The sequence below is a fragment of the Equus caballus genome, chromosome 8, assembly GCF_041296265.1.
Source record: "Equus caballus isolate H_3958 breed thoroughbred chromosome 8, TB-T2T, whole genome shotgun sequence".
In the NCBI taxonomy this organism is placed as follows: Eukaryota; Metazoa; Chordata; class Mammalia; order Perissodactyla; family Equidae; genus Equus; species Equus caballus.
This window is the reverse complement of record NC_091691.1, coordinates 29,062,241-29,074,342: the sequence shown is the minus strand read 5'-3', so window position 1 is coordinate 29,074,342 and position 12,102 is coordinate 29,062,241. Positions and strand designations below refer to the sequence as shown.

Below are 12,102 nucleotides of genomic sequence, written 5' to 3'. Positions count from 1 at the left end.
AAGAAAAGAAGATACCCATGAATGAGATGAGGAGGAAATCTGAGTTGGGATGCAGTTCTGCTGGATCCAACATGGAGCAGGCCGTAAAGATGAAATTGAAACCATCCATGACCCCGGGCAAAATCAAGCGGGGAGGGTACATGCCGAATCTGGTCCGGAGCTCAAGAAATAGGAATGCCAACGGGAAAGTTCCCGGGAAGATTTATTTTTAACAGTTAAATCTATGGAGTAAATAACTCGGAATTATTGCTGATTTTATTTCAAAGCTTCCCCTACCATTCTCTGCCTTACGAGTCAATGAATTAGAAGCAATACTTTTGATTATTCGAAACATGTGAGCCCCAGGTCATGAAAGAGGTGAACTCAGGATCTGGGCTCTGGAATTGATGAGTTTTCCATCCTTAGAGATATTTTTAAAATTTTCAATTCCCAGGGATCTCATATAGGGGAAAAAAACGCAAAGAACATTTGCAGTTCCATCAGGAAATCTCTGAGGAAAGCCAGTCTTAACAGAAGTTATTAAGGATGATTAGCTTCCTAGGATGTGATCAGTCCCCAGAGTTTCTCTTTCAGGGCATTTGCGGGAGGCCCGGCATACGAACTAGGGAGTCTGAAGATGAAACCGACGAGATGAATGTTTTCAAGTTTCCATTATGGTAGGAACTGTAATAAAAGATGTGGTCTGTGTGGCTGCTGCTGCTGCCAACGTGACGTTCAGAGACCACCAGAAACAAAGCAGTGGGCCATGCAGGAAGAAGGAGAAGGAACGAGGGGTCAGAGGGCAGCATGCGTGTACTACAGACGTCAGCAATTAGTCGAGAGGCAGCTGGTTCAGGTTAGGCTGGCACCAACACCTAGGCTGGCTTTTGGAGCTCACCTGTGCCACGAACCGTGCGTGTGACAGCCAGTGAAATCTGTCTCGCTTTCTGTATTTTAATTTCCAAAAGAATTTTGATGAGTATCTGTACACACTGAAAGTAAAATTATGCTTTACGTATTGCCTAACACAATGGCTTCAAGAAAGTTATTTTTCTTTGATAAGTGCCAAGGCAAGGTAGATAAATCAGGCCCCAGAAGGTGGTGACTCAAAGTTTCCAAATTTAAAAAAAAGTCACTAAAAGTAACACCACCAGGAAGCTCAGCTCAGTGCTAGCCTCAGCAAAGGGCACCGAGGGGCCACGTGGGCCATCATCCTGCTCTCTTGAATCCGACAACCATGTCAAGCAATATTTACTCAAACTCAAGATTTTTAAAAATAGTTCATGAATAAACATTCAAATTTAGATAAAGTCCTCTTATCAGAGGACTTAGAAAGAGTGTGTGAGCGATGCAGTTAAATTGTTCATAGGCCTGTGGGATTTTGAACCCAATGGAAACATAGTAAACCATAATCATTGCTTCTGCAGAGAGAAAAGCCTTCAATTAAGATACAGACCTAATTTGCTTTTAACATTTTTGGTGAAACATTTACACTGTCTGGTGAAAGTCTGGTGAATTTGGAGAAAGCATTCTAAACTTGGGCTACAACTAGAAGTGCCCAGATTTGCATTCAGAATGTCTATTACATACTGTGGTAAGAAACCAAAATTCTACATAGACAACTTTCACATTTCCACAATGCATATATCACAGTTAGACATGTATAGCGAATCAAATTCCTAAAAATTCCAAATTGAGGTTATAATATCACAAACCAAGAGCAATGTTATCCCAAAACATGACCAATGTGGAACTTGCGTGATAAATGTTAACAACAGAGCAGCAGACCAGGTGAGGAGCCCACTGGGACCATGCGCTTTACAAAGAAGGTATGACACCAAATGAAGCCTGATATAAATCACAACACTCAAAAAATACCGACCGAGCCTAAACAAGGGCATTTCAAATTAAAAGAGGTAAAATGAAACCATCTTTATTGAAATCCAATCAAACTAATTTGTGTAGAGTCAGCCAGAGATAGATAGAGGATCGTAAATGCCTCCTCCAACATAATGTCTCTAAAGGGGCGCCCGAGCTCTTTCAGAGGGCTGAAATTAACCATGGTACCCACAATAAACCCTTCCTCGGCCCATTCGGTTAATACGCCTCCCACTACCAGAAACTGTATGAGCGTGCATTTTAGCAGTCTTGAACCAGGTCACTCCCCACTTGTGTGTGTGTGCAGTCCGATACAGCAGCCACCAGCTGCACGAGGCTATCGAGTGCTTGAAACGGAGCTGGTCTAAACTGAGATGTGCCCCAAGTGTAAAATGCACACTGGATCTCAAAGCCTTAGTACAAAAAATGTGAAATGCTCATTAGTAATGTTTATATTGATTACACGTGGAAATCAGATTTTTCGATACAGTGGGTGTGCAGTAGTGAAGCTGGCCTTGGCCAAGGAGCGGTCTGCTTTACCTGCAGCTTCTCGGAAATACTCTATGTGATACCTGAGATGTGTATTTGTTTAGGGTGGGGCCAGCCACAACAATAGTCTTAGGTGGGGGCTGGTGACCAACCAGGTGATCTAAGATGGAAACTTTGGGTCCAGTGCTGTCAGTTGACCTGGAGACTGAGTTCAATCATGGGGACAATCAACTAATCAATCAAGCCCACATAATGAAGCTCCAATAAAAACCTTGGACATCAAACTCAGGTGAGCCTCCCTGATCGGCACTACTCCACGCACACTGTCAGAGATCAGTAACCAGAGGGTAAAATGTCTTGGTTCCATGGAGAGAAGGTGATGGACGCTTGGCCCTGTGCATCTCTTCCTTTGGCTGATTTTGGCCTTTACCCTTTCCCAGCAGTAACCTTAACCACGAGCATAATAACCCCCGGTGACTTCTGTGGGTCCTTCAAGCAAATCATCAGACTCCAGGGCAGTTTGGGAATTCCCTGAACTTGCAGCTGGTGCCAGAAGTGAGGGCAGTCCTGGGGACAGAACCCTCCAAATCTGCACTTTGGCTAACTCCAGGCAGTGGGTTAAACAAAAAATCTTATTAAAACTAATTTTTCTTTTTTCCACTTACTTTTTTAAATGTGGCTACCAGAAAATTTCCAATTCCATACACGGCTCCCCTTTGCAGGCTGCATTATATTTCTATGAGCAGCACTGGGATCGAGGGTGTGCCTCTGATTACGCGTCTTCTCATTTAAATGAAGTTTGAGGAGACACAAGTTTCAGACCAGATTTTATGCTCAAAACTACATTTATCTACAAAAATGCTACATAATATATATTCGCTCTTTTGAAATCACGAAAGCAATAAGAAGCAAATGCCAAAAATCTTTCTAACCTGGGATTACTGAAGTTTGGTTCTGATTTGACAATAATTAGGTAGGATTAACCAGACTGCGACCTGAGCCAAGGCTGCTCCTAAAATAAAGACTACGACATTGAATACAAAGGCCAGCAACTCGATGATGAAGAGCACGACTTACTCTAAAACTGAACCACTGTTCCGAATACATCAATAGTCTCTCTGCAAAAATCCATCTAAAATGATGATCTAAATATGGCTGAGGAATAAACCTTTATATATTTATACATCATTTTTCTTTGTAAAAACTAACCAAATAAAGGTATTACGCTGAACTTCATTGAAAAATCACTCACCAAAAAGTGTACAAAAAGCTGTATTAAAAAGCAGGTGCACATTGAAATTTAATAACTAACTCCTACCACTTTAAACTATCTAAGCAAATTCATCCTTTCTTTTATTAGTTCTTATCACAGGGCTCTCACATCACCATCCAAGACCAAACAATTTTTGCTGCCTTCTCCATTGTTTTGTCAAATGCTTTGTTACTATATTTGGAAGTGTCTTTTTGAAAACAAAGGCTGCTAACCCAGGATGGGAGTCATCTTGGGTGGCTGACCACCGAGTGACGGCAAATGGCCAGCTCACTTCTGAGAGGTAAGATGCTCCCTCTTTCAGCACATGGCTAAGATATTATTACCATTTCTGCGAAGCCTGCCCCAAATGTAATTCATCTGTGCATTTGGTAGTTTTCTCATCATTACACCTAAAAGTTAAACTCATCTAAGAGCAATCATTTTCATGCTTCAGTGATCAGCTCGCCACTGATGACCCCTCGATCTGTCTCTGCAACTGAGCGCTCTTCCAAGGACAGCCGCACACTGTGAGCTACGTTCTGGATATTTACTCTAAGTCCAATATTTGTCTCTAAGTCATTGAGTTTGGAACTCAAAGATTCCATCCTCTCCCTTTCTGCACCCAAATGCCTTCAAAATATATTGAAAAAGGAAATTTAAATCATGTTAATATTCTTGAGTCCTTCTTTATTTCTTCCTTACACGCTGTGGTCTTTCCACACAAAAGTTATCCACGCCATGGTGCTTGTGTTAAGAAAAGTCTTCATGAAGGTGCATTTACAGGTAAAATGGCATATATTTGCAGGCGAAATGGCATGATGGCTATGAGTTTTAAAAATATCCCATGGTCAGCTCGATGGCTTAGTGGTTAAAGTTCAGAGAGCTCTGCTCCGGCAGCCCAGGTTCAGTTCCTGGGCATGGAACCACACCACTCATCTGTCAGTGGCTGTGCTGTGGCAGCAGCTCACATATGAAAAAACAAAAATCAAGAGGAAGATTGGCAACAGATGTTAGCTCAGAGCAAATCTTCCCCAGAGGAAAAAAAAACTCCAGGAAAACAAAAAGCATGTGTGTGTGTATATAAGAGTGGAGGAAAATGAGTGTAGATTAAGTAAGAATTGAAGAATGGTAAGTGGTGGGTATGGAGGGGTTCAGGCTACTATTCTTGCTCCTTTTCTATAAGCTTGGAAGATTCTATAATGAAAGAGCTAAAGACAGATCCATTCCTGGTCAGTTCAATTTGACTAGTATTTATTGAACACAAGGTAGTATGCTATCCTCTGGGGACCCACTAGAGAACCATACTTTGCCCCTGTCCTCAGGAGCTCATGACTATATGGGGAGAAAAGTTACACACAGAGGGCTTATAACCATCAGGGACAAGCTCTAAGTGCGGCAGATTATTAAAATAGACATAAGTCCCTCCTCTCTCTGCATCCGTGCCCTTGCAAGGCCCCCGTGAAGAGCCCCCCATAAGGAGGTGGAGACTCGATCTCCACTCCTTGACTTGCTCTGGCCAACAGGACAGTAGCAAACACCACACAGCAGAAGCCTAAAGACTGCTGGTGCACCGGCACGGGCTCTCCTGCCCTGAGCCTCAAAGAGGAGGACAGACCGCACGGAGAGAGGCCTCAGCTGCCCAGCTGTCTCAGCCCCAGGCACTAGCAAGGCCACGCCGGACTACGCAGCCTGGCTGAGCTGAGCCGGCCAGAAACGCCCAGACAACACAAAGAATAAACAATACATGTGTGTTTTAAGGCACTATATTTAGTATGATTTATTATGTGGTAAAAAATAACTGATCCAGTGAGTGAACACATCTATACCAATCTTGGAGGATCATACGATTTAGGGACAAGGGGACATTTAAGATGGAGAAGTTTGGGGAAAGGGCAGTCAGTTCATGGAGAAGGAACACGCTTCAACTGGTGAAAGCTTTCCTTCGTGTCTGGCTGGAGGGCAGACAGCTGGATTCTCGGAGCTACTGTCCATTCGATCTGTTTCAATACGTGGTGTTGACAGAGCTGTATAAAGAAAATCCCGCCTCTGGCTGATGGGAAGGTGGAAAGGGGAGGAGCATTTCAACAGCCTTTTCAGGTCATTATAGGTACTATTCTTGGATACTACACCAAAAGTCAACAAACGGTAATTTCTTAAAGCTTAGTTGCGATGTGGAGCCTGCAATTGCTTCACACTTGGTTGCGTTACAGTCCGGTGGTCTCTCTGGCACTTTGAGTGGATCTTCCGTCTACGTGTGATTCTGTAATGCCACGTATTCGTCATTTTAAAAACACTGGTTTACTGAGTGATGCAGACCTTCCAACTGTTGAAACATTTCATCACACAACACCCCCCCAAATCAAGTTTGTTCATGTGAGCACTGATGTCATCAGGAAGGCCGTGATGTACCTCATGGCGGCTTTCCAAAATTTTAAGTTTTACCCAACAAGTCAAATGTTATCATTGGCAACAAATACTGCCAGTTGTTTTTCTTGAAGCGGCTGGCTCAATTCACTCATTTTTAAGAAAATGACTGCCTAATGCCCAAGTCTGAATGACTGTAGTTTGTCTGCCATTCTTTCAGATAAAAATCGTGTTAAAAGTGGCTAGTTCAGGTTGCAAACAACCACACAAAGGCCTTTTCTCAAAATAACCATCATTCTTCACTCTGAATGCAGCATAGAGCTTAATGCAAACTTCGTGCTTCATTACACAGAACATTGAAAACACACGTATTCTAAGGTTAATATTTAATAAAATTAATAATTTGTATTGCTTCACCAAAAAGATTCTTAAGTGATGTTTTTAAAACTACAAATGGGTGGCAGTGAAAAACCAATGAGGACCAGAGCAGACCGGTGCCACTGCCTCCATGAGCATTAAAGTGTCAGCAGTTTTAGCCATCATGCTTTTCAAATGGTGAAAAAGGCAGAAAACATCTTAGCATCATTATGAAAACAGGTCTGACTTTGTGGCAGCCCTGAGAGAGTGCCAGGGCCCCCTAGGGGTCCACAGACCCCACTCCGAACGACTGGTTCAGACGACTGCTTTGAGAAGGCGAGCTCCGGACCAGTGACTCTTCAGGATCATGTGCGCACGGTATCCTGAAGTTTGGTAAAGGACCACCAGTCCCACAGATGGCTGCATTCTGCCCTGGTCCCAACGCGGCAGCTTCCAGGCACTACATTTTACAAATTGAAATTCTCTAACGAATGTGCATAGCCTGTAAAATACCAACTGGAACAATGCCTACAAATGATAGGGCAGAAGTGCTGCGCACGACAGATGAGCTGGCAAAGCACAGAGACCAGCGATGCTGGTGACAGGCTCACTGCAGTCTCACCACAAGAGACAGTGGCCTCGGGCTTAGAGTCCACCAGAAGAACGTGACCTTGCGGGGGGCTTTTTCTTTAGTTTCACAGGCACCAGCTCCGCCATGCTTTCACATAACCCCCACTGAGAACTCAAGACTCCCCCCAGTTCATTTCACCCACCCCTTCAGTCATAATGAATACAAAAGTCAATAAATCAACTAATTTTTAGAGCTACAAAGTCTTCTACTCTTTAAAGCTCTTCAAATAAACAGTCCAACCTGGGAAATGCCATCCACCACCTGAGAGATCGTTAAGCTCAACGTATGTGAGTATGCTGCAACATTCATAGTGCAGCCTGTGAATCACCCAATCTGAGCACGTAAAAAGAAAACAGACTAAACATTAAAAGATTTGACCATTGGGCTATTTTTGCTATTCAGTAACAACATCAAAAAAAAAAAATCAGTGAAGTTTTAAGACTATCCACACAAACAAAAAACATCAATACATGGGATCCATAATACTACAATGGCTCCAATAGGCAGTGTTGACGGGAACACTGTCAGTTCCAATAAAATGGCCTTTCAACTCTCCGATTCTGCAACTTCCCCAGCACAACCCAAATAACAACACAAAATAAACACATACCCACTGCCTTTGCGCCATTTCCTCCATTGACTTTGTGAAAGCGACAGCAAATCTAGTAAAATGAGCAAAAATAATGAAAACAATTAGGGCAGAATTCAATTAACATAACTATGACACAGCTCTTTGGAACAAATTGTGAAAGACAAGGTAAGAAGCTGAATTTAAAGTGCAATCAGTCTTTGTTACTCGTGGTTATTGGCCATTAGGTTTAATCTCCACTCACATCAAAGTTGTGCATGCAAGAAATAAACAAATGAAGCTCCAACTTCCTGTTCCTCCCAAGCCAGGTCAGAGAAGCAGAGATAAAGCTGGAACGCCAGATGCAGGAGAGAAGCAAGGAATTTAGATAATCTACTCTGAATATCCAAGGGCAGGCCAAGGGCAGGCTACCCAGTCCACTGGCTTCACCAAAGGAAGACTCTGCTAAGGTATTCAAGACTTACTAATGGCCCGTGGTTAATGAGAGCTAAGGTCTACATTTATTAGAAACGGCTGTTTCCACAAGTAGGGCCAGGGACACATGGGATGAACCAGGAACATCTTATGGCGCCAGAAAGTAAGAAAATGCTCAAAAAATGGTGAGGGCACATCAAAAGGACAGAGGAGTCAATCCAACGCATCCCCAATGGCCACAGCTGGGACGATCTGGGCACCCAAATTAATAACCTCACTTGACATATGATTCGGTTTGTCAACACCACCTTTAGTAACACTGCAGCTCAAAAACCATAAGTAATTACCTATATTCAACCATTTTTGACCTACAAAACAGCAATTTCACATGCTTTGACCTATCATGTGCTATATATTTCCTAATTGTGAAAGTATTTGTGAGGCAATTCATATCATACAAACTCTCTTTTGCTCATTTGCTTAGCAATATTAAGTTTTTCTAATATGTACCTGGATAATCCTTCACAAAAGAATTTCTACAAATTTCAAACATTCCTTATTCAATTTTGGTATTCATAATTACCAAATGCTTATTATAATACTTATAAGTCAAAAAGCTGATGCTAAAATAAGTTCAAATACTACACCATGTAAGAAAAAGTTTTAAATAGTAAAAAAGTTCAAAAATATACCTTATGGGAAAAATATAACCATTTAAAGGTATTTGATTAAAAATGAAACACACATTATAAAGCTAGACAAGTTCAATACTTTGTTTTATAGAAAAGTGTGTCACATTGTGTTGGACAAGAAATCTATGAATCATGTCACTCTCCTGCCCATCAACTTCAATCAATAACCCCCAAAATAAAAATCAATGTGTGTTTTAATAACAATGCAATGAAGAATGCTAATGATAATACTATAAGATGAATTCATTCAATATTGTTTCTACTAAGAAGAATGATTTTCCTTCTGTAAGACACTGCATTACAAACTGCATGAATCTAAAGGTGACAAGTTTCTGGAATATGAGAACAACAACATCAAGAAAGCCTATGATGATGGATCACCTGTCAAGGTGGGCCCCAACTGTTTTAATACGTCTATTTATTGTAATACTCAATAGCGTACTCTCTGGTTTTAAAAGTTTGTATCACCACGTTTATGTCTAGGAAGACCTCAGGAAGAAGTAGGGTCTTGAAATGCAACGGCATCCCATGATAACCCTAGTTTTAAGGGCAAGACTGACAGCTACCTTACCGAAAAAAAAGAGGAGAGGGAGCCTTTGGCTGCACAATAGAACCTGGAATACTGTCCTCGGCGTGGACCAGGAATGGTCCAGTTACAGAGAGACTTGATGACTTCTGGATTCCCTGACCACAGCCTCTCAGCCATGAGAGGGTTACAGAGGAGCCACAGAAAACTGATGGCTGGCCATCTATGCGGACATGGAAACAATCTAAATATCCATTGACAGACAAATGGATAAAGAAAATGTGGTATGTACATACAGTGGAATACTATTCAGCCTTTAAAAAGGTGGAAATCTTGCCATTTGCAACAACATGGATGAACCAAGAGGACATTATGCTCCATGAAGTAAGCCAGACACAGATGGACAAATACTGTGTGCTTCCACCCACACAAGAATCTAAAACAGTCAAGCCCATAGACCAGAGAGTAGAATGGTGGTTACCAGGGGCTCAGGGGAGGGGGAAACAGGGAGGCAGTAGTCAAGGGGCACAAAGTTTCAGTTGTACAAGATGAGTCAGTCCTAGAGCTTTCTTGTGCAGCATAGAGCCTTGGTTAACAACACTGCAATGCAGACTTAACAATTTGCTAAGAGAGCAGATTTTATGTTAAATGTTCTTATCACAAAAATTAAAATAAAATAATAATAATAAAGAGGGCGGGAGGAAACTCCTGGAGGTGATGGATATGTTTATGGTACAGACTGTGGTGACGGTTTCACGGGGGTACACTTATCTCCAAACTCATCAAGTTGTATATGCATAGCTGTTTGTATGTCAATCACACCTCAATAAAGTGGTTTTTTTTCAAAATAGAATTAATAAAGCACTGTGTCCACTTAAAATTGACCACCTGTTTTTTGGTTGTTATTTTTTACAAGGATTCAAAGATTTACAAGAGTTGAAAGGATGCTTCAATAGTCCTTGTTGGGCTCTGGGTAAACTTTGAGCTCAGGGTGGTCCTGTGGCAGGTGAGGCATTCTCCACATCAGCAGCAGCAGCAGTGGGTGCTGGGAGGGACAGACCACGTCCAACCATCTCAGCCTTTCTGTGGAATCTCTCAGACAGCCTGTCAATCACTGCATACTGATTGACAGAAGAGTTCTTTGCTTTGGGTACGCGTGTATATTTAATTTTTCTTTTGATTTCATTAGTTCTTTTTTTTCCACAATTTTTATGCGAACATAGAGGATTTGTACACTTTTATCATTACTTGTTAACTATCATCATTGTATTTGTTATACAGAGAAAACGGGGTTTTCTCTTTTTCCCATCGAGCCTTCTAGTTCACTGCAGACCGCTGTACAAATATCACCATTTTCTAAGTTGTCTTAACATGAAAAAGACTGGGAAGTACAGCTCCGAAACTGATTCTCACCCAGGGGCCAAGACCACTCCCATCCCGGGGGCCAGAAACATGTGGAGGTGTGTTAAGTTGTTGCGGCACCTGGCAGGTGCTGTTGACACGTAGTGTTCAGGGTCAGGGATGTGCGGGACAGCCCCCCTCAACGAATAACTGTCCTGCCCCAAATGCTCCTAGGGACCCCACAGAGAAATCCAGTTTGTTGCCCTTCTCACAATGGTTTTTATACAGCTCAGAAATCTGTACAGACATGAACCAAGTCAAAAACACTCTACTCGGGCAAATCTGATGCAAAGTCCATCCTAATCTGGGTGCTAATAAAACTCCAGTTGATCTGTATTATTATCTCTTGAAAAGCCACAATTCTATATCCTCTACCGTGCAGAACATTCTAAGAATGTTCGTCCAATATTAACTGTAGTCAAAGAATTATTGAAGGGCAATAACTTGCTTAAAACTTCGTTTCAGTGAACTCCATGCAAAAGGGTTAAGTTAAATGTTTAACTCCTGTGAAATCCTCTCAAGTATTTACCTGGCTTCTTCAAGGACTTTCCCCATCACTTTGTTTTTTTCTCCCTGGTTCACGTCTTCATTTAAATCAGTTCCACCAAAGATGACCCCAAAAGGAATTCCATGACCTGCAAATGGTTAGAATAGTTAATGAAGCAGTTTAGTTTTGCAAACACCTCTTGCCTACCCATCCCAAAGCAATGATATTAAAAACGGAAGTTCCCAGAACACAGGGACCGTGTTTTGTTGTTAGTTTAATTGTATCCAACTCTCCTGAAAAGTAGAATAGGGATCATGATTATAAATACGACACGGGAGCTAATCAGGTGAGACACCGCCCACCACTGTCAGGACTATTTTATATCAATTTGCCTTAAATTTTAACAAATTGAAAATATTATTAGCCACCATCTATCAAAGCCAAGCTTCTCGTTCCTAGGAAATGGGCTAATCTGGAACTAATAGGGTTTATGACATAAAAAGAGTACTTCAAATTTAGTCCTGCTGTTGATCATAATAACAGGCTCCGTGCTAGCGAGGGGCTGGGAGGCAGACGCAGGCGGCTCAGACCCCACAGCTCTATCTGCGAGGAACATGCACTGGACAGGAATGATAAGTCATGGAGGGCGCAACTAGAGTGGAACCAAAACTATTCGAGATGCTGCGTGTGTAAAATGTGAAAGGATTCGCCACAGAGCATGTTTATTCTGGGAGACATGGGAGGCACGAGTGTGCATGGATCAAGGGAAATGATGTGCTCATCCAAAAGCAACTCCCCAGAAGGACTTCCAAAGGTCAACTAAAAATTTCAAAAGAGACGATGGCCAGCAAACCACCAAACGGACAGATGTAACTTGAGTTCATCCTGGGACTTCTCCAACAAGCCATCTCTACTGAGATTCAATATTTGAGTGAAAAGATACTGATCTTTCCTTTTACTGGCCTTAGAATTTTTTTGGCATGCAACTGCTTTGTCATGCAAAGGAACAGATTCACCCCAAGAACCCCCAACAGAGACACAGC

General features: G+C 42.0%; 1 protein-coding gene across 5 annotated transcripts in view; it reads right to left on the bottom strand.

Moving 5' to 3' along the window:
- The window catches only part of GLT1D1 (glycosyltransferase 1 domain containing 1), a 100,522-nt gene that overhangs the window by 55,397 nt on the left and 33,023 nt on the right, over positions 1–12,102 (bottom strand). For all 5 annotated transcript variants that reach the window (XR_011441396.1, XR_002809801.2, XM_023647333.2 and 2 more), the window contains 2 exons: positions 11,102–11,207; positions 7,561–7,612 (listed from right to left, as the gene is read on the bottom strand). Coding sequence is in view for 3 of the 5 variants with exons in the window: in XM_023647333.2 (XP_023503101.2) it covers positions 7,561–7,612; positions 11,102–11,207 (158 nt within the window). In the remaining 2 variants the exon portion in view is untranslated. The remainder of the gene's footprint in view (positions 1–7,560; positions 7,613–11,101; positions 11,208–12,102) is intronic.